Source organism: Tenebrio molitor, chromosome 9 (genome assembly GCF_963966145.1).
Source record: "Tenebrio molitor chromosome 9, icTenMoli1.1, whole genome shotgun sequence".
NCBI classification, from domain to species: domain Eukaryota; kingdom Metazoa; phylum Arthropoda; class Insecta; order Coleoptera; family Tenebrionidae; genus Tenebrio; species Tenebrio molitor.
Window position 1 is genome coordinate 4,313,217 of NC_091054.1, and position 23,643 is coordinate 4,336,859.

Below are 23,643 nucleotides of genomic sequence, written 5' to 3' on the forward strand. Positions count from 1 at the left end.
CAACATAAAATATTGAATCATTGAATCTTTCTTTCGGAATGGTGTTTTCAATAACGGATAATGGACAGCGCTGCTGGCAATTTGGCCGAGTTTCGGCAAAAATTTCCAAATTTAAATTATGCAACCAAAAATACAGAGCATCTGAATCTCACATATAGTCTGTCTCAATTCTAAATTTCCACTACGTGTTGAATTTATGTTGGCAAAATAAAAATATTTCTAAATTGGGGATTCTTATAACCAAAGTTGGCAATATAATTATTTAATAAATATGATTCGAAAACATTAAAATTTCTTCATAAAATTATTTTGCTTTTAGAATTTGATTTTCTACCTATGTACTTACTTGCTGCATTTTAAAAAAGGTTTTCGTTCTTTTGCTTTATTCTAAAATTTTGAGTTGTAAAAACGGAAATTGACATATAACCTAACAAAAACAATCTGACGCATTTTTCACCAAACAGTGTTGCCGGTTGTATTTCCAACGTAGAATGCAGTGTTGTTGGAAATTTAGAATTGAGACAGACTTTACATCCAAAATCTCAAAGGCTTTTTTGATCTAAATAATTGTTGATCGCACGGTATAAGCTGCCGCTCTTTTTCAGTATTTTTTTATTAAACTCAAACAGTATGAAATTTTTTTAAAGAAAATATAGGCTGCATAGAAAATAAAACAACACAAAAACTGTTTCTGATGTGGTTCGGAATCTGAAAAGACCGACTGAAGACTGTTGAGTAAATATATTTCAATATTATCTACGTATATGCATTTTATCCATTTTTAATTCAACTGGCTGTTTTGCAATCTACACTTCAAAGTATTTTTTGCACATATTAAACGAATGATGAAAGGTTTTTATCCAACAGAAAATAAATAAATGTATAACACCTACATAATATGCTATGTGCAGTAATGTTTAATCGTTTTGCTGTGAAGCTGTAATTATCAGCAATTTTAATTATTTATGCTTTTACGGAAACTGAAGTCAAATTCCCGAATAACAGGCATGCACAAAAACAACTTGTTATTTTGTTGTTTCATTTTTATTTTTAAATTTCGTTCAAATTTTGTAAACAATCCGTCTCATTAGTCATTACCTTTTCATTTTTTATTTTTATTGTTTATTTATTCTTTATCAGCCTTTTAACATGCATTTACACGTTCACCATTGCCATTTGATTCCAGTTGTTTTCGCTTTTAGAGTACAGACTTATTTCATTTAATTTTCAAAAAAAAATCCCGTGCATTTCCTCCCGTTCCGGTCGCATTTTCAACCAATTTCCGCCTCCGTGTCCGTTTTTGTTTGACTTTTTGCCCGATTCATTTTTTCCGCCCCGTCGCTCGTCCACCACGGATCCGTCAACGAAATCACTCCGGAGCTTTCCAGTTATTCGTCCCGATAATTCCGGCTGTTCGATGTTATACAACCAACAATACCGTCGCGCTAAGTGGTTTACTCTCACAACGGTTTAATCCCGGTGGAAAAATCGCGTTTGGCTCGTCCCTCATAAAACAAAATCATTTGAAATTTGAATTGCGCACAGTAATCCCCCTAATCCCGACTCCGGTGTCCTCGCCACCGGAAACGCTCCACCGTTCCGTCGAATAAACATATCAAGGTATCCACGTCGTCGCCAATTGCTCCGGTTTGCGATTTTTCACCGGATTCCGGGCACGTCCCAACATCTCGTCGAATTGCGTCCCCGGACTGTCACCCTCCCGCCCCGCGACACGGCCATATTTCACATTTGCCGCATAATGACGTCATTTATCAAACGCCGTGTCCATCCAGTCTTTTTGTGCGACGATAAATAATATTTAGAGTGTGCGTCTCCTCCTATTCATTGTGTTTACGAACACCGGAACAACCCCCCGCCGAGCACGGGGATGATGGATGGGTTCGGCGATACGCCACTGACTTACCGTGCCTAACTACCACGGATTTAAATTCTTAAAGAAGAAATAATTATCGCTTTCCAAAATGACAAAAAGATCTTTACTTGCTGTCATTCTGTCATACACTGGACTTCTATTCTGATTGTCCCTTTTGAATTTTTTAAATTCCTTTTTGCGCCTCCTTTTTGTCCTGTTGATATTCTTGTCCTTTCTAGTTTCGCATAAAAGGACCTGCATTTTTCACCTGATGCACAATCAAGTTTAATCCCGCTTTGAGTGTCCTTGGTGAGTGGCTAAGAAGTGACCATTTGCACAAACCGTCGTACATTTGCCGAGTGGCGGGACAATGGCGTCGAATTTGAATTTTAAATGGGTCCCTTATTTATGCAGATCGCGGTAATTCCGGGTCGCTTTCCGGCAAGGAGGTAAAAAAAGAATAAAACCCGGAAGACCGGGCCGAAAATTAAATTATAACAAAACAATCCGTCGAGATAACTAAAAACACTCTCCAGACAACAAATTGATGATGATTAATAGCGCACGGACGTGATTCCGGGGCCGGAGTTACGACTTGACAAAGCGCCCTCCGGGGAGATAATGCACGGTCAAAAGGGAAAAAATCGCGCCGACATTATCCGGGATCAGATCTACGCATACTTATCGGCGATAAATCCGGGCAAGTCAGTGGCGTGTCGTCGAACACATTCGTCATCGATTTAGGGGGACAATTGCGATACCGGACACGGCATTAATTAACCCAAAATCGGATCCGGACACTTCATGTCAGTTGCAAGAATTAGCGTGGTTTGTGGCACGGAAATGAGGGGTTGATGTGTAGGTATGGTGGTGTGGATCGTTCAATATTACCTAGCGGTAGTTTTTACCTCATTTGATCAAACAATACTTAATCAAGGGAGAAAATAAGTGCAAGCATTTTTTTGGTGAACTTTGGTATTTTCTGGTTTATACAGGGTGAAATCGATATACAGGGTGTTATTGAAAGTTGCGCAGATATTTTAACCACTAGCTACTGGCTTCATGTAGAACTCGGAAAAAACATCTAAAAAATTCTATGTCAAAAAATAAAATGACATTTATTTTTTGAGCTACAATTTTTTTAGGTTGCTTTTAGTCTTCTACGCTGTCCCACAACCTCGTAGGTAAAATTTCGGTACATTTTAAAAATACACCCTGTATATCATATTTTATAAAACGTACACCAATGCGGTTTCCTTGTTTTAAAGCATATTTCCTAGAGGTTACTTTTTATCATACTTGCACACATTTTTACATGAAACGTCAACAAGCAACTTCCTAACCTTACTTTCTTCCATTTGTGTTTTCTGGCCGTTGTGTATTCAAATTAATTATTTTAGTTTAACTAGTACATCTGTGCTGAATCTAAAAGGAATTGAGGAATTATCTATGAAGTAATATTACTGTAATAGGTGAATTATCTACGACATATTGGGTTAAACGCTGTTATCTTGTTGACGCAGATTGAAAAATATATATTTTCTTAAAAATTATGTGCAAAGGTGATATCAAGAAATAACTTGACGAGTACTAAGCTTTGATTCATATCAAAAATGATTGATGTGATTAAAATTTGGTCTAGAGATTAATCTGACCGATAGAGTTGGCATGACTTCCGGGTTAGTTTTTGAAAAATTGTCATAGTAACATTAATGATAAATGTCATGTATTGACGTCGTCGTCTTGTTGTTGCAGGAATGGAGCCGACCCGTCTCACATATCACATGTTCAGCATCCCCCACAACCAAATAGGAAAGAGGGAATTATGTTGATTCTCCCGTTACCGCGCTGTGATAAAACCCGTTATCATACAGACCTAGTGTTATCTCTCTGACAAAATGTTAATCCGAAAGTGTAGATAAGCAGATAGAGACGTGGAACAGTGGGTGCGTGCGCGTGTTTCTAACCTCCCCCGGGTCTAAGCCAAAATAACTGTACCATCAGCAATGGGTGTGTTGTGGAGGAAACGTTCTCTCCTGCTGAAGCTCATAGTGATCTTGGGGACGGCGTGGTTCACGATAGCCTTCCTGCTGTACAGCGACGACCGCAACCGGAACAGGATAGCCGAACCACCCAACGACTTACCGGAGGCGCCCCCGCGGGTGCTACCCTTCAAGAAGGAAACGCCGCCGCGGCCCCCCAAGAAGGACGAGGACGATCAACCGGTCCTGCTGCCGCCGATCAGCAACGCCGGCGAGATGGGCAAGCCGGTCATCCTGCCCGCCAACCTCTCCGGTAAGTCGTTCGCCCCCGGGAGGTGTCTTACATTTTATCCGAGGGTATACACAGATAATGGTGTTGTGAAAATTGCGTAAAACTCGAGGGACGTCAGGGATGATGCGATGCAGCCGATACGGAGGCCGTCTCCTCCGAACCTGGATGCCGGTGAATTCCCAGGTGGCGGTTTCTATCCGGGACCACCGTGCCAATCCCGACCTTATATCGCGCACGGAGGGGACGCGGAGGGAAATAAAAACGGGGAAAGACCGAGGGGACGGAAATGTGTTTACCTCAAACCGTTACGCCACCTCAGCCAATCTCATCCCGGAGCGGAATTAACCGATCGCAGCCAATTCTTTATACGCTTAAAAGGGGTCAAGGGGTGGAAAAACTGACGAAAATTCGCACCCCGACAGGGATGGACCCTCTAATGGTCACTTAAGCCGACACCGCAGGTCTAACGGCAAATTTTCAGAGAGTTCTTAATGCTTTATGGACGCTCTTCCACTTTTTTTACTATGTACTTGTTATCCTTTTTTTACACAGTTTTCATAAAAAACTGCTGCATTTTTCTTTCCAAAATTACTACAATTTCGCTTGTAATTATTACTTACATGCTTTTTTGATTTATATTTCATTATCTCAAAGCCCCTTGCTTTTAGGCAACCAATCAATCACATGAATTAACCATGAGTAAATCTGCTAAAACTATAACACTTTTCCCAATTCAATATTAAACAATTAAAATATTTTTTTGGTTCCCAATGGTTACAGCTTTTTGGTGAAGTTAGCTTTTTGATGTATCGGGCCTTCAAATAAATGTATATTTAGAGTAGGCGTAGGCGACATTCTAATTCTGTTAACAGTGTAAAGTAATTTTTGTAGGTAACCAATTATTCTCCGGAGTTACACAAGTTACACAGTAAGCTTTTTCCCAATTTCATATTGTCATATTCCGTGAAGGGGGAATAGGGAGAATGCACTACAAAAATTTAAAATATTTTCTAACCTAATTTTATTTCGTTAAAATGTCAGACGTTTCTTTTACGCTGGAAAAATGTTGCAAACAATTGAATTTCCTAAATATAAATTTATTTGAAGGCCTGTTATAAGATCTCAAGACAATAAGCAGTTAAAACCTGCTAGAAATTTAGAGCAAAATTAACGCACTGATGTGTAAATTGTGTAAACACGTTAAATATAAACTATGTAAAGTGAGAGATAATAAAGCATGCATTTGTTGTCATTGACGAAAAATTATCTTATCAGTATCTAAAATTAAGCATTAATGACACAATTAAGAAAAGAAATAAAAGATCTTCTTTTAATTATGAATGTAAACAATCACTGGGAACTAGATCTGGAGAATAGGAGGGTCATTCCTATATCTTCAAGTTAACGCTATGAATAGCATCTATGGAAATGTTTAACTTGCAATCCGGAGTGGAACATTACCTCTATTTTTTTCCTTCATTCCAGTATTAATTTGCTACAATACTATACTCTGTTCACGTGGTAAATGCTGCTGAGGTGACTACATGAAATTTTCTGTAACTTCCTTCCTTCACTTCCTAGTTTAGCCTCTTGCTTTTGGATCAAACTGACAAGACTTTTAATCACGTGACTAAGATGTTGTCAGACAAGTATCTCATCTAATGTTAATATTTTCGATTCTGATTTGACAGTCAATCTTAAACCGCATTCACTATGTAGATGAAAATTTTTCTTCCGTACCAGGAATTCTGGGGTTCCAATCTTTGAAGCACCTATGTACAGTCGCGAGCATTAAATCTTGGTCGTCAAGGTCATTTTGAAATTTCCCGCTACTGTCACAAATTAAAAATTTTGCCTGCTTAATGTCAATAAAACGTCAATCAAAATATTTTTGTTAAAGTTTTATTCTAAACATTCAAAATTATGGCCCCAATATCGTATTTTATCAGAGTAAAAATTATTTCGCTGATAGAGAGAAGCTAGGGTGACAACCCAGATTAGATTTCCAAAAAGTTGACAAGATCTTGACAAGACAAATAGAATTTATTAGAGGTTATGCCCGTTTCACATTAGAGCACTTTCCTTTGCATCAAAGAATGACTTTCACGACCATAATTTATTGCTTGCGCTTGGGATCATTACTATAAATTTTGTGTGGTGTAAGTTTTGTTTTGGAGAAAGTCTGTCAAGTGTCAAATTTCCAAAACGTCAAATGAGATCGTGTAAATATGAAATCGGAAGTACTTTATTATTTAAATATAAGTGCAACAACTCTCTAACGTACAAACATTGGTTGACTGTACATAGGGATAAAGATCAAAGCTGCCAACCATGTAAAGCAAAAAGTACTAGAAGATGACTCTTCCAACGTTACTTTTTATCTAGTGGACCGATTGTAATGACCTCGACTTTAGAATAATATGCAAAATCCTAAATACATATCCAATTATAATGTGATAGAGCTTAAAAGCTTATCTATTATTGCACAAATCGACCTTTAAATTCAAATGACGGATTATTTAGCTTTCGGGAAATATTCATTCGTTGAAATGATTTTATTAATGACGTCCATATACACCAGAGATTTATGATTGGATTATTTCTCGAGTAGATAGTTAAAGATATAAATTTTTACTACCGGAAGATCGTTATTTTGCATTTTTACTGCCGCGATTAGTCGAGTAACGGTTATGGCATATAAAATATATATGTAAAATTAAATGCATGTAATTATATATTATTCACACTACGAAAGGTCCGGAGCTGTAAAAGTGTCATAAAAAATACAACGTGGGTTAGAAATGGATTGGATACTGAATTTTTTAAATATAATCTCCAGTAAAAATTATGGAGCAGTAGATTGATATTAAAAATTTTATTTAAAAAAAATCTTGGTGATGAATTAAATTTTCTTTTTTTAATTTAATAATACTAGAGTGTATCATTAAGAGTAGAAGTGAGTATTTTTGTGCTAAGACCAGCAGAGATTGAAGACCGAGACGAAGTCGAGTTCGGCAACTGGGCGAAGCACAAAAAGACCTTCTACTTTGAATAATATAAGTATACTATTTGATCTTCAAGCGGATCACAAAAAAAAAATCGGACATGAACTCGTTTATTTTATTTTGCTGCTTACAGTAAAATTCCTAGTTTTCTTGTTGCTATATTATTAGTACTTGGAGGTTCAGTAATATTAGTAGAATCTACTGAAGTCTAAAATTTACTTTTTAACGTTGAACGGCCATCTTGCTATTTTTGATTTTGACATCTGTCATCCGTGCAGTGGGCGGGCGACTCGTGTTACACCACAGTGGCACCGATTAAATATTGGGTAATAATTTCGTTATATCGCTTTATTTTAATAGGGATAATTTAATTATTAAATATTTCGTGTAATTATTGATAAATAAATCGTGAGAAATGGTTCAAATGACCTTGGATTAGACTCGGTCGAGCCGCCTCCTTGGATTTGAAGTGTTTCAAGTCCGGTTACAAAAAAGCCACTTCAACCGTTTCTATAGAGATACACAAAGGCGCGATTTTCGATCGCTTGAAGATGAAACTTTTTTTTTATTTGAAGCTTTGTTCGAATTCAACATTTTCTTTACACCGACGATAAAACTAGAGCACGTCCAATTTATAACGAAAATATTTGGGCAAAAATTAACGATTGCAAAGAATGGATCGAGATATAAAATAGTTATTTCTTCAATACTTTTACTATTGCAATGTTTTCAAACCACTTAAGACCGCAAGAATGCTGAACAATTCCTGATCCTTTTCCTAATTAATCATTTAAACTTAATTTAAACTTGAGAATTTTTTGTTGCCTCCTCCGGTCGACATTTTTCTACAGAAACCAGTTTCATCTGAAGATGACACTAAATTGTATGACTTTTAAGTAAATGAACTTGTAAACTCCGTAACCTTTACCGAACCAGATGTTTCGCAGTTTTAATGTCAAGATATTCATTTTCTGTTGTTATCCTTATCGTATGGTTTCTCATTTCATTTCCCATTTTAATTTTACAGACGAGATTGGCTCCATAATGTGCACTTATTGTGATAGCATCATAAATAATCACGATTTTAATGTCGAGAGAAGTCCGCAGATTTAATCTAACACTTATTAGTGACCGAAATTATATGAAATTTTCTTGGAATCCACACTTGAATTAACCATTCCACTCGTAACGGTTATCTTTGAACTGTTACTTCCCTGTTATGACCATCTCTGACGTAGGTGGAAAAATCAATTCATTTCTACGGACGGTAGTCCCAAAGCGGGACGAATTAATTGAAGACGTCTTCTGACGATTACACGGGAATATTTTATTTCCTGCGAACGCTTAATTAAGACAAATTTCTCTCGTTTTTGAGCATTTTCCTAACATCAATTATTTCAGCGTTCACTGCCAACCCTTAATTACGACGTGATTTAGATAAGTTAACCACTTTGCATTTTTAAAACGGCTAATTAGAATTTATTGTACAAGGAGTTCGTTAACATATTAATTTGATATAGTTGTAATAGTTTTGTAGGGGCCTCATCAATCTTAGTTAAAATTCCATCAAGCCGAACACCCGCAGTTCCTAAAAGCGGAATATTAATTTAACAGTTTTGTTACGAATTTTCACAAAAATACAAGTTCGGTAACCAAGAGTAAAGTTTCAAATAGTGTGGCTGATAAATGACAAAATGATGTAATAATGCGTCATTCAATGATTTGATAAGATGCACAGGCAACGATATCTTTTATTCTGTATGTCTTTGCTAGCAGGATTTTATTTTATTTGTGACAGTAAGTGTGCATATAAAAAAATAAATAAAATATATGAAGAATGACGAAAACATAAAATATTTTCGTACTGAATCCTTCTTAGCAGAATATGTGGAGAATAGCTATTTTCAGCACAAGTGAGCAAAGTAGTGCATTTAATCACGAGTACGGAAGTTGGGCGTCTGAGCCGAAGGCGAGGACCCCAACCGTACTAGTGATTAAATGCACGTTTGCTCATCCGTGTTGAATCTGATATTTAAAATTTAAAAACAGATTTAAAAAACTTTCAGTACAACATATTTGGCGTCCTCTATCCACAAACTCTCAAAACATTCACTTTGCTCACAAGTGAGAAAATATTATTTCCTCACTAGTGATTCAATTGCTATCTTTGCTCACTATTTTCAGTGACCATTGAAATTCATGAAAAAATAAATTTGATGAAAATTTTCCTGTCCTTTCACTTCTATTTCAGGGACGATAAATAATAAACTACCCTCGTTCCGAAAGAAAAAAATTTATATACAAGGTAATAATTCAGTCAATTAATATGTAATGGTGGCTAAATGTGTCTATCGGTGAAATATTGAATAAAAGTTGGACATCGAACATTTATAATTTATATGACATGAGGAAAGGTTTGTGGTGGGATAGCATCGTATCCAGTGCATTAAGTGCATTAATAATTAATGGAGGTCCTGGGTTTAATGATAATATTTTAATAATGTACGTGACGTGTTCGAAAAAGTGTGTCCTCATTCGGAAATATGAAGCTCTAATACAGACGTACTATACGTTTTTTTGATATGTTTTGTTGCGAATCTCTGATATTGCTGCAACATGTCTATTATTCAAAATAAAGGCTTGCAAAGTAAAGCTTGCTGCTTTTATTATTAGCTACTGGGAAACATGCTATGGGCAAACAACTCTGTTTTGTAGAAACGATACTGCAAGCAAAAAACTAATACACCTCTTAACGACATACAAATTCTGCGACGTTAAATGAATAAATTCTTAGAAAAATTTTCATGCAAATATTTACGTACTCGGGGATTAAAATACGATTGTTGGTTGATAAGATCTCAGATTTTGTTTTTGTGTGGGTTTGTCTCGCCCGAATACACCGCAAACAATATTTTAATGAGAATTTCTGTACGATGGAAATGTAAATCATGGAATCACGAGAACATAGAAAATGGGGTTCGATAATCAATCAAGAAATATTGGTGCGTGAAATCGAATGAGTATAAATTAAATATAATAACGTGGTTGTTTCGGAATAAGTACTTATTTTTTTGTCGCAGTGCGCAATCATAACTTTTCAGTTTGTGTTTTACATTAATAGACTGTCAAAAGCAGTGGCTAATTCGTTTTTCTTTAAAAATTAAGAGTTAGAGTGTATGTAATTCCGCGAGCGATCTCGAAAGAAAGTGAAATTAGGGAATATATTTAGATGGTTTAGAAAACATGTAAATTACTTTAAATTTTGTAAGGAGTCGTTAAATTTGCATAGAATTTAAATACAAAATCTATATAAATTGCGAAATTGAAATTTTCAACATCTGTTGATGTGATTTTGATAGAATTAGCTTCTTAGGTAAAAGAAATTATTACAAAATAAAATAATTATGTATAATTATGCATATTTCGTTTTGTTAATAATAAAGTGATACAAAATGCTAGTATTTAAATTATTAAAAAACGTAACTGCATGAAATGCAATTATTAAGATGAACCACTTTTTGAAAGACCAGAATTAGTACAGAATAGAGAATTTAATTAAGTTGTAACAACGGACGTCTTATCTGGAACACTCCGACAAATTCGTTTCACACTCAGGAATACTTAAAGAATATTTGTAATATGACAGTTACACGACTTGTGAGAATGGAAGTCTCTAAAATTAAAATATCTCCGTTCTCTGACAAGCTAAATGAATATTTGAAACGGTGTTTCATGGATCTAGCTGTGTTGAAGCGAAAGAAACAAGTCGCAATTTTTATATCCGACACCAAACAGAATAGTTATTTGTGCATCAAGGCCCAAAAAGTGCATCGTTTTCGTCCGAGGCTGAGTTTTCTGGCCGAGGCGCAGCCGAGGTTTGAAAAAATAGGCGAGGACAAAAGGAACTTTTTGACCGAGGTGCACACAACGTTTTTCGTTAGGCAAAGATTTTGAAAAACACTAAATCTATAGTACAGTGTTCAGAAGCATTTAGTAAGTGAGAGAAAAATATTTAAAACATTCTTGGTGTTAAATTTGCACGTGGATGGGTTTCTTTTATGGTAAATTTGGCTCTCGTTGGCCTTTAAAACGCTCGTTTCACTCGCGTTTTTTAAACTAGTCCCCAGTGCCAAAAAAGCCCAATTTACACACGAACGAGTTGTTCGATGAGCTCCTCAAAAAGACTCCAAATTGCTTAAAATTTTTAAAATTAGCTCGACGTTTCATTTTGACAAGTTGTGACATTTATCAAAATCCGTTCACAGAGGAAAAAATTCCCAAATTTTGACAGTGTCGAACAAAGAAATTTGTAATACTAAAAATGGTGGATGCGCCGGGAAAGATGAACCTAAATAACTTGAGATCCTAGTTCTTTCACACATTCTTACTTCTAAATAATTCTAAATGAAGTTTATGTAGCCGAGGAAAAAAGAAAACCTCAATTATTTTTTAAATTTAGTCCTTCATTACGAAAATGTTCTATTTCTGGTATACACAGTGTCAATTATACAAAAAAAGAACGTATATCAAGAGTCTACTGCATATTGTGGTACCAAATAGAAAAACATAGGTTATGTAAGTCCATTAATGACAGGTTTTTAATAGACTGTTGTAAGATGAAGCAATTATAATGTAGACAAACTGAAGAAAATCACAAGCAAAGTAACTAAGACGTCGAACTCACAACTAACGCTAAGATTTAATAATTTGACATTTGACATCTTATTTGACGGCTTCAGCTGTTTGACATAGTTCTACACAATAAAATTAAAATAATAGAACCGCACAATTCTCGATATATACGTTATTTTAGAGGTATTTTGTATACCAGGACATTTTTTTAGCACTGAACATAGCCCATACTTATTCCCTTAAAAAACACACGTCAATGCATGTATGTAATCATGTAACCAAGGTAACAAAAATAACCACTTTACAATTTAAAAAAATGGCCAAGTGTTTGATGAAAAAATACACATAATGCACTTATTCCATGCCAATCAGAGCATTAGAAATGTGCGTGACATTTCCAATACAACACATGATAGGCCAATTCCATCAATCGGACCAGTTTTTAACATTATTTTAAAATTTAATCTTGAATGACATTTCTAGTCGACATTTCGACCATTTTTGAGAGATTCGTGTATAATTGGTTGCATAACAACACACAATGCAATGTTCTGTGCTTTTTAAAACATAGGGAATGAGTATGGACTATGTTCAGTGTTAAAAAAACGTCCCGGTATTGTAGAAATGGTGAAGGCGCCGGCGCCGGGACATATTAAAATTCGCCGTCAGTAAGTTTAAACTTGAGTAAATGTAGAAACTGTGTTTAGTTAAATATGATGTTGAGTCAGTGCTTCACGAGTTTCATTGTACCAAACAATAAAACACAAGAGAAAATTGCAACAAAATAAACATTTTCATTTTATGAAAATGGTGGATGCGCCGGGAAATAGTAGAAATAAGTATGTCCAGATCTCTCTTGTATTTATGCTAAATCAGTTATACAAAATATGATACACGTATAAACCACAACAAGAAAAGTAATAGAGATGTTAAAACAATGTTTTATGATGTTATGGGTAGGAAAAGAAGTGTTTCAATAAAAATGGTGCATCGCACCTGTCACTTCTTGACATTGACATTAATAGGTGTGCAGAAATGTATCGTTAATTCTCTAATAATGTTATGTCAAGGGAAATGATTTAGAATTGTAGAAGACAAGGTGGATTTGAGTGATCTTTCTTTTGAAAGTAAAGAAGAAATTAATGAATACAATTTTATCACAACACTACAATGATATGAGCGTCTCCTCGAGAGGAGCACCAGTTTATTTATCTCTCACAAAACCGAACTCATATCTGCGGAGTAATAAACGGCTTCCTTTACAGTCTGCAGCTCGTACTGATACAACTGTTATCTAACGTAATTCTTTTTTTGCAGGCGATGTGAAGAAATTGGTCGACGCCGGGTGGCAAAAGAACGCCTTCAACCAATACGCCAGCGATATGATAAGCGTCCATCGCAGCTTACCCGATCCCCGGGACGAATGGTGAGTCTTTTGCATTTATATCGAATGCAAAACGTGTATGTGCACCGGGGACCCTCCCGATACGAAACCAAGAAAAGAAAACTTTCTCGTTCTCGTTTAAAGATAAATGGAAACAATTAAAAAGTTTCCCGTTTCGGCGGAATCAGAATGGACTTTTCAAATTGAAATTGTCGCCAACCTCCCCCTGCCGAGTACATTTTTTTCGAGTGTCTTTTCCCGGTCATATCTCTTGGATGATTGATGAGGCGTCAAGGACCCTCCGGTGACGCGCCCCCGACAGAAAGGGGTGTTCTCGATGTGTCGGATTACCGACGTTCCCCACGTTAATTGAATCGAAATGGGACGTAATTAAATTTCTATTTGCCAGTTCCATTAAGGTATTGCGTCGACGACAAAAATGCCGCTCGCAGTCGGTGGTGGGAACCGCCAAGGTCGCGATTGGAGCGGCGGCGAAATTAAATTGAAAAATTTATGATGTGCGATCATAAAACGATACAAGGTAAGGACGTCCGGCTCGTTTATTCCGGTTCCGTCTCTTTAATCGAATTCGAACGGTCCCGGCGCATCCGCCATTTTGCCATCTTGTAAAAAATTGGATTACGGTCTCTAAAGAAAATATAATGCTCTTTCTCTAATTGGATGAAACGTTAAACGAGTTAGCGATTGATTTAGAATTTTCCATTTCCGTGTGTTGTGACGGCGGGGGCGGCGAAGGAGCCCCGCTCTCGCGGCTGACGTTCGAAACGCGCCGCCCCCGATGTGCGGAAAAATGACCAATAACGGATTCCGATCGCGGTTGCGGAAATTCAAATTTCCCAATTAGAAAAATTATCTTTCTCTAAATTCGAGTATCTTTCGGCGAAGACGAGGGTTGGGGGTGGAAGTTTTTGCGTCAGCTGTCAATCTCGTTCCTTTGTTTCCTCCCATCTCTGGTCGTTTCGCGTTGTCCCCATCTCTGGATTCGGTTTCGCCCTTTGTGCAGTACGGTGTAATTGAAGCCGGACCGTGCTCGGGCGGCCCACGCTTTCGCAGCCCTTAAAATACAGCCATTCCAGTTTGATTAGCGCAGGGTGCCCGATTGTAGGCAACCCTTAATTTCGACTTAACAGTAACGTCATTGGTCGTCCCGCTCTTAACTCACGGAGGAGTAATTCCCCGGCGTCGTAACCGGGACGGTAATTTTAGATGCAAGGAGCAATTAAGGTAATTAGAGAAGCACGCGACGATTAATCGCCACCGAGACGATTTTTCGCGTGCTTTGCACATTTTAACCATTATTATTTGGGTTAAGTAGTTTCCAGAAGCAACAAATAAAAATAAGAGAATTACGGTGGAATTTAATGGTATCAGCAAAGCATGCAGGAAATGTCTCATTCTGGCAATTCTGGACGTCCTTCTTGCTATGGTTTCTACTAAAAATTTTATAGTCCTTCCAGGATACTTAAACTGTCTTCATTAATTGTTGTGACGGTACTTTTTACATCATCTCATCCATAAAGTAGCACTTTATGAACCAACGCAAACATATAAACTCTTACAATTTCGGTTTAGCCGTCGAAAAGCTAAATTAAGTTGTACAAACTGATACCTCTAGGCTTCCAGATGCTCCAAAATGATTTTTGGCGTCATGGACGCATTGCATATTTATACAGTGTGTCCCAAAAATGGCGCACTAACGGTGCACTACGGTGTAGAAGAGATTACCGTAAACGTGAGAAAAATGTTAAAAACATTCTATTGGACTTATTTGCTGATTTGGGGGTCTATGAAAGTGGCACTTAACAGGACAATTATTTCGAAATATACAGGGTGTTATTGAAAGTTGTACAGATATTTTAACCACGAGCTACTGCCTTCATGTAGAATTCGGAAAAAATATCGAAAAAATATGTACAAAATTCTGTCAAAAATAAAATGACATTTATTTTTTGAGCTACAATTTTTTTTTATTGCTTCTACGTCTTCTACGTTGTCAAACAACCCCGTAGGTAAATTTCGGCACATTTTAAAAATACACCCTGTATATCATATTTTATAAAACGTACACCAATGCGGTTTCCTTGTTTTAAAGCATATTTCCTATAGGTTATTTCGCATTGGCGTACATTTTATAAAACATGGTATACAGGGTGTAATTTTAAAATGTGCCGAAATTTTACCTACGAGGTTGTAGGACAACGTAGAAAACTAAAATCAATTTAAAAAAATTGTAGCTTAAAAAATAAATGTCATTTTATTTTTTGACATAGAATTTTTTAAATATTTTTTCCGAGTTCTATATGAATCCAGAAGCTCGTGGTTAAAATATCTGTACAACTTTCAATAACACCCTGTATGTATCAAATTGTCATGAAAACTATCTCGAATCGTACATATTATCACAAAATATAATAAAGAATTCAGAAGCTTTGGAAATCGCAAAAATTATCTTAAATCCACTACGACAACATTGAAAGGTAGTGATGTATATCTTTGGTTACGTTGTATTATTGTTATTTGCAATGATTGACTTTGACACCATGGGAGTCAAAATTAAATGAGTTTAGTGTTCAGGTTTCAGGCTCGAGGCGAAGCCGAGTGCCTGATTAGTTTGAGCGCTGTACGACATTTGCACTAAATCGATTTTTTTCTTCATTATAAGTTTACTATCTTAATTGTGTACAATTTGAGCGTCTGAAACCTTTGGACTGTTGCAGCAATGCAATCTTCACATTTTATTGGGTTTAATTACTCGAATCACGAAACACGCTTGAGACTTGAACTCGCACACGAAAACAAAAGATAATGGTGATTTATTAACATCTGAATTTAGTCGTGATGTGCCAAAATTAACTAACTAGTTCTAAATATAGACTAAATGATATACGAGAGCGATTCATCATTTATTGTTTCTGACATAAGAAGAAAAAGTTAGAAAAGTTTGAATCATTTTCTCTGTTGACATCTGATATGTTCAGTGTAACGATAAAGTACTTTCTGACTCTTATTTATAAAGCGAGCTTTTAATTTAAAAATAAACAATAATCTCTGGGGGACGATACGCAGCATCTGTCAAAATACCAGACAAGTATTGCCATGACTTCTCTTACTAAGGCTGGTTCCAGTAGTTTTTCATTTAAAATCAATGACACTAAATGGTGAACCACCCTCGTACAGCATTCATAAATTCCTTACTGTAAAATGACAAACATTAAAGTTTCATCAAATATTTTAATGAATTTTCCAATTTTTGAAAATGTATCGTGACTTCTACCTTTTAAGGGAATTTGAATTAATTTTTTGCAAATATACAATTGTCAGTAATGCACAAGTGGTATTGTTAAAACAGAAAAAGAATCCAATGAAGAAAAACGCATTTTGTGCGTTGCTTTCCTAAATCATTTGGCTATATTGGATGTCACTGAAACATAGTCTACCCTGATAAATGACTTGTTCATTAATCTAAAACCGTATAACCCTTGTCGCTATATATTATTTTTTGGCTCTTTTCAATAGGTAAAATCTGCATTTTAGAGCATAAATATCAAAATTGTAATACCTTTTTCACGAGCCCACCATAAAAATGAAGAAGAAAAATATCTGAGCTTATTAGTATAAGGGGAATTTTAATATCAGGGAAAGTAGAAAATCTACCGTTTTAGAGATCCATATATCAAGTATAGTTTTCTCGATTTGGTTGTAGGTCGTAAAATTTTATTGCATATTATTATGAGCAATTAACGGGCACAATGGTTGGGTTTGAAAAGGTTGGGAAGCGGCTCGTGCTATTTGCGGTACATTTTGTGCACAATACAACCCTGCTTAAAATATTGCCTGCTATTGGTAAAGTGGAATTTACAAGCCCCCCAAGGTATTTAAGTACCATACAATTTTACGACCTACAACAAAATTGAGAAATTGAGAATACTGTACGTAAGTTTTTTTTTATTTTTCAGAAAATGTAACTTGCTTAGAATTGGAGCTTTGGAAAAAAAATTAATTTCTATTTAATCTAAGCTTGTTTGTATATCAGTCAAAGAGGTATTATTTGGATTTATGACTGCAGATTATAAAGTGATCAAAATAAAGCGAAGTATGTAATCTGTGGTTGTGACATAAATAAACGGTTGGTGATAAATGTCAAAAACACATCAACAAATTTTTCTAGTACCCAGTAATAATTCAAAGCAAAACTAATTATTTTTATAAAAATTGAAAAGAGTTCCTGGCAAATATTGATATTGACAAGGAGATCTCTTCTCAAGGTTAGCGATGCTGTCTGATTTATTTTCAGTACACGGAAAATAAAGATCTCGTACGAGTATTTCAACGATGTTACCAATTTAAGTAAAAATACTGAATTTGTTCCAGTGGCTGGAAACACATGCATAATATAATATTTCGTGAAGAACTTATATCCCTACGCGAGTGCTAGCTTCTCTACTTAAAAAACCCTCAGCAAAGGGCAAATTTGAGTAACAATTACTATTATTAAGTACAGTACATTAAGACTACTAAAAAAGAAGTACATATCTAATCTCTTTTTAATTTTTTGTACTGCTAATAAGAAAAAGACACATATACAAAAATTAGTTGCTTATCAGATCACTATCACAATTTTTCTCGTTATTAAAACTGCAGTTAAAGCAATACAATATCCACGTTAACTTTGCAAATGTATTGTGGGTTGCATTCCCAATTCCGTCGAGCTCATATCACTCGTGAAATACCCTGTATAATATTCCACATCAACTTTTTTTTTCATTTGACATCCAAGAACATCTGTTGGTCGTGTTTGAATGAATTATAGAGAAATGAGCGATACCATAATTAAAACTCCTATTGAGGACTCCATACTTCCTTTTGAATTCTTTATAAAGTAAAAATTATTTAAAATTCTTTGCTTCTGTGACACTCGAGAATTTTGCTGAACGTTTTTTTTCCTTAAGACGCATTGTATAGGTATGATAGAAACAAAAATTTTAACCACGTAAAGTTTTTGTTTTATCATAATTTATCTATCATCATGATCCTTTTTATGTCTAGAAATGTGCAGAAGTAATTAATTTGATATTTCAATTTTGGAAAACTTGTACACCTCGGTTGTTGGAATAGGCGCACTCAGATTTAACATCCGTGAACACCGCAACCTTTCCAGCTTTTAAGAGTAACGAGAACCACCCCCGAAAGGCGTCGTTTTATTTACGTTCCGACCAAAATCCGTCCCGGCACCGAGGGACCAGAAATAAACATTACACACAATTTGGGCGGCACGGGTACGGCCCGCCGCCCCCTCCCGCCCTGATAAGTGGAACGGATTCGGGGCGGCGATTTCGGCCAAGGTCCGCCGTCTCCGGCCCGCAACCTATATAATTAATTCAAAGAGCCGTCACCGGAACGACGACGTAATCGCGTCACGACCCTTGCATGCAGCCTTTTGAATAGCGTCCCGCCGTCCCACAACAAGAACACAATTACGCCGTGCTAATGGCCAGAAAGAACAAAGCCCGTTCCGGAGTCGCCCTCCCGTCTCCCGGTGTTATAATTGTCCAGAAAGCCCCGGCGCAATCCCATTAAGGGACGCCTGGTGCGATGAAAAAGCGCCTTTCTGACGCTGAAATTTTCAATGTTTCAAAGAGAGCAACGGCGGCGGCGGGACGAAAGTCATTGCCGCCGCGGGGGACGGTAATCCAATCAAAAATTTTTATGGAGGGCTCGGCGACGGCTCATCGGGAAGCCCACAATACGTCGGAGGCCTGATAAAAGTTACGTCAGAATCCAATTATTCTCGATGGATTTGCTTTATTTTCAAAAGTCATCAACTACTATCGGGTGTTCATTTAAAAATTTCCGGTCGAAGAGTCGATTGTGAACACACCACTCGTGTAAAAACACAAACAACGGTAAGATTTAAACAACTGATCCGTAATCTGTAATCTGTAGTACGTTCACAATCGACTATTCCACGCCAATTTTGACCGGAAAATTAAATGAACACCCGATACCTACGTAATTATAATAATAAATAATAATCAGAGATCGGAATCGGGTGTGTCCGGTAAAATTCTTGAAAGGGTAGTAAATTGTGAATTCCAAACTGGGAAAAACTTCTCGGTGAGAGGAGAAAGGACGAGCGCTGATCCTGGAGGAAAATTGAGTTCCTGTCGGACGAAAATGTCCCTGCCATGCACGGCCTACTCCATACGTCCCGTCAAAAAATCTGATAACATGCAGATTTAACTTCTATATAACATTTGTCTTCTTCGTTCCATTATTCCGGTGATGTCGGCCCGCCCCCCATCACGTCCCTTGACACGTGTCTATATGCAAAAAATCCCACCCCCGACTTCATGAATTTTAAATTTAACGACTCGCCGCCAACGACAGATGGCGCACCGACCGACCCGTTGTTGCCGAAGATCGGGTCGCGATAAAATCGCCTTTCGTCCAATTAAATTCGCATAATTCGCCGATTAATCGGTCGGGAGGTTTGATGATGACGATCGGGGGCCTAAAGCCGCACAGGAATTGGCGGCGGCGGTGGCAGCCCCAGAATCGGTTCGAGGCGACGGTTGTGCAGATTTCGCCGGGAGTTTTCCTTTGAACGTTTGCCAATTTCGGATGGGCTCTTTTTTCTTTCATTAAAAGTTTCCAGTTTTAATTGCTGCTTATTAAAAGTCCACCGGGGGAGTTTTTTGTACGGCAAATTAAGGGAAAATGGAACGATTACAATTTTAAAAGCTCGAAAAGCTCACCTGCAGAAACCGTTCTCATAACACAAAAGCGGAATTATTGCCGTGCAAGAAAACTTGTCCGAGGCTTCTTCCACCTCCTTATTGTGGTTATTATAAAAATTGGGGCACGGCGTCGAGGCCGGATTGATTTATTATTACGCATATTTCTATTAAGTAATGGTAATTCCTTTGAAAGCAGAATTTTTTATGTTATCATTTATATTCATTTTTATTGAAATCGTAACACCTTGAAATTTTCCTAAAATATGTATTTCAATACAAAAAACAAATGAATAAAGTGTTTTCACTCTAAAATTGTTTTTCTATCTGTTTTATTAATCATAAATAATAATTATTTAAACTCTAGTTATTGTTGTTTTAGTTTCTTTAAAATCACAAGTATCGTGCGTTCATTTAATAAATTTATTGGCGTTGAAAAGTCGATTGTGAACGCACTATACGGATTACGGATCACGGATAAGCTGTTTAAATCTTACGTTTTTACACGAGTGGTGCGTTCATAATCTACTCTTCAACATTGAGGATAAATTTAAGTGAACGCACGATATATTGTACAGTCGGAATGACAAAATATTAACTGAACAGTGTAGGTGCGATTAAATTGTTGCTGTCAGATAACTTTCTGCCATGAGTGTCATGCGAGCAGCTTGCTTGCATTGCCATAAAATCATTTGTTTTCGTAGAAGATGCGAAATAGCATTTTTTTAATTTAGTTTGATAAATGTGCTTTGCCTCGTCGCGCCGTCGTGCGGCTGAGATTAATCGCTGTCTGACACTTATCGCAAGCGTGTATCAGATGTGTTTACATCAGTCTCCGAAATAGAATGGCTTTTATTTCATCTGGTGGCGTCAGTCAGTCAGTCAGTCAGTCACTTCCAGGATCGAATAAAGTCCTCCATCATTTTGTCAAAACAAGCAAAAGATGGTTAACTTTCCTGACACTTCTCGCCGAGACTTTCACCATCCATCAATGTTTATTTTCCGCGGTCGGCGCCCCGACCGCCGTGGGTACTCCCGTGCGCCGTTTTTGCCGCTTCGACCTCGTCGCCGCCGCCGCCGCCGCCGCTTAAAACCCAAATGAGCCGACTCGGGGGGATTTCAACGTAGGTTATGACAACAGTATCGCTTTAACTTAGTTTCGGTGCTTTCGCTTCCGAGTTTCGCCCTTTGGCAGCCGCCCCCCACACACGCGAACTACAACTGAGCCGTTTTAATTACCGGCCGACGAGGGGGGGGGCGGCAGGGCGAGAACGATCCGCGTCAAACAGTCTCGAAACGCAATATACGTGCAGAGCACTACGCACGCCGCCGCCACCGCCGCAAACTTCTCAGCACGAAGACGGCGGCGCATTAATTCAGCCGAAATCTCTGATATTCTAATTCCGCCCTTCTAGTTTCGCGGAGCGGACGCGGCACAATCCCGGAGGCGATTACGCGGGAATTAGACGAGAAGTTACGTCTTAACCCGGAAACACGCCGGCGTGATCACGGGCGGTGATTATTATTTATTCAGCGGTATGGGAAGGCGGAAACGGGTTCGACTGCAACAATTAAAAATTTCGAGACGAAACGAGGATGTACGAGGTCCCGAGAGGAATTCCCGCCAAACGGGAAGCAGTTTATACGGTTCCAAAGCAAACAAAGGGAAAGGAATTGAAAAGAAAAAAAGGTGGAAACGAGGCGAGGGGCTGCAACACGCAATACATTCAAATTGTTTTAATGAGAGCTGCAACGGAGAAAAAATCACCGGGTTGGGGTGGTATCGTGTGTCAGGTTGGCACCGCTGCATTGCTGATTGCAATCTTGCTGTCGACAGCAAATTGCTGCTGTGGAAAACTACTTCTTATTCCATTTCGTGCCAATATTAATTTTAATTTGTTAATAAACATAATCGCCACTCTTCACTCTTCTAATCTTCTGTTAACATCATTGGTCCTTCTCGAGTAACTTTTTAGAATTTGATAAATACAATATACACAACCTGGAGTATTCCTGTTAAAAAATATAGGTTTTTTTTAATAAATTCATTGTATTTAATAGTGTAATACTCAACGAGCGTGTAATGATTTCTATTACTACTCGCATTATGAAGTGGGTAACAGACATTACGCGCGAGTAAACACGATACTTTTTTTGCAACGCATGAATTTTATCGTAATAAACTCTCTATAATGTGTTTGCATTTTATTTGGTGCCTTCTCCCATCCAGTAAGATATTTCGCTAACGTAATAATCGATCCTTTGCATATAAAAGAAGTAAATCACGATCATGAGCACAAGAAAAGTGAGTTATTATCATATTCTTTATAGCTCTTTATGGCAGGATTCGTCTAAGAGGTTAAGCTGAAACACAAAGACATATAGCTTTATTTATAACTTCATATTTCCGTCTGAACGCATAAAAGAAATGACTGATATTTATTATAAGCTCGGCGTATCAAGAGAAAACTTTTTTTAAGTCTCCGACTTAATGAGACGACTGTTGCCGTTGTGTTTGTTTCGCGAAATTGATCCTCGGGGATCTTGATCGTGTCCTAATATCATTTTAATGAAATGTATTAGGTCGCATTTATGCCGAAAGGAAACAAGAGGAAACACATTCGATTTCCTCTCTGCGATGATGTTTCGTGTGAAATTTCCGCGGATAAGCGACTCCCTCCGCCTCCTGAATAAATACACCAAACCGTGACAGACATATTTAAAAATTGATATTCGGATGGTCAGAATGGCGCAAAAAAAACATTTCAGGCGAGCGCATTAACTTCGCTTTGAAGAATTCAAGGATCCCTGTTGAAAATTGCAAGCCTAAGGGATCGGGTCATCCTTCGACCATTAAAAAGGAAAAAAAGAGCGGAAACGCTGTCTCCTCTTCAAACCGAAACTCTGACAGAAAGAAATGGCGTTTTTCCGCTCTTCAAAGTATCGCGCATTAATACAGAGGCGTAGTTATGGACGGCCGGGAGACATCTTGGACGTATCCCGGAATTATCGGTGTTACGAGCGGGTGATTAATTACTCGGCGTGCTCGCCCGGAGCCGAAACCGGAAACCGGCCGGCGCGCAAACACTCGCCAGGAAAAAAGCGGAGACGGTCTCCATTGTGCAGGCACGCTCCTGGAACAGGACTCGTTTCGCTTCGTCCTTTGTTCCGGTGTACAACATCCTCAAGTGAGGAAATTATTATTAACCGGAATCGATCGTTCGGCCCCCGGAACTCGACCAATCGTAACTCGGAAAGTGCACTTTCTGGTGCTCACGTGTCTTTCGTCCTTCGATGACGGCGAAAGGATGAGAAAATTGTCTCCAATTTCATTGGTACGACTTTTAGAAAAAAACTCGGAATTAACTTTGAAAACTGGGAAATTAATTTTATAAGTGTAATTACTTTTGTGGTACGCAAGGAAGCAAGGCACAGTCTTCCAATTTAACGCAACTTGCGTGCGTAGCATAATATTGGCAGTTTTTAAAGCATTTTAATTTATTGACCTACTCCGAGTAAGTATTTCAAACGTTGCGACTTTCTATTTCTCTCAAAATAATTACTAAAAATTACCAAATTAGATGATTAGTCTTTTTGTGTGATAATTTGTGAAATAAAACTGGCGTAGTTGCAATTTTGCAAGCAAGAAGCCACCAATTTGTTACAATTCTGCGAAAAGCTTCACGATCTAAATTTAAATTATTCGGTTATTAGTGAAAT

At 37.4% G+C, this 23,643-nt stretch overlaps 1 protein-coding gene across 5 annotated transcripts in view; it reads left to right on the forward strand.

Moving 5' to 3' along the window:
- The window catches only part of Pgant9 (polypeptide N-acetylgalactosaminyltransferase 9), a 153,360-nt gene that overhangs the window by 101,205 nt on the left and 28,512 nt on the right, over positions 1-23,643 (forward strand). For all 5 annotated transcript variants that reach the window (XM_069057190.1, XM_069057186.1, XM_069057187.1 and 2 more), the window contains 2 exons: positions 3,629-4,168; positions 13,102-13,210. In XM_069057190.1, coding sequence (XP_068913291.1) covers positions 3,880-4,168; positions 13,102-13,210 — 398 coding nt within the window. In that variant the 5' untranslated portion in view covers positions 3,629-3,879. The remainder of the gene's footprint in view (positions 1-3,628; positions 4,169-13,101; positions 13,211-23,643) is intronic.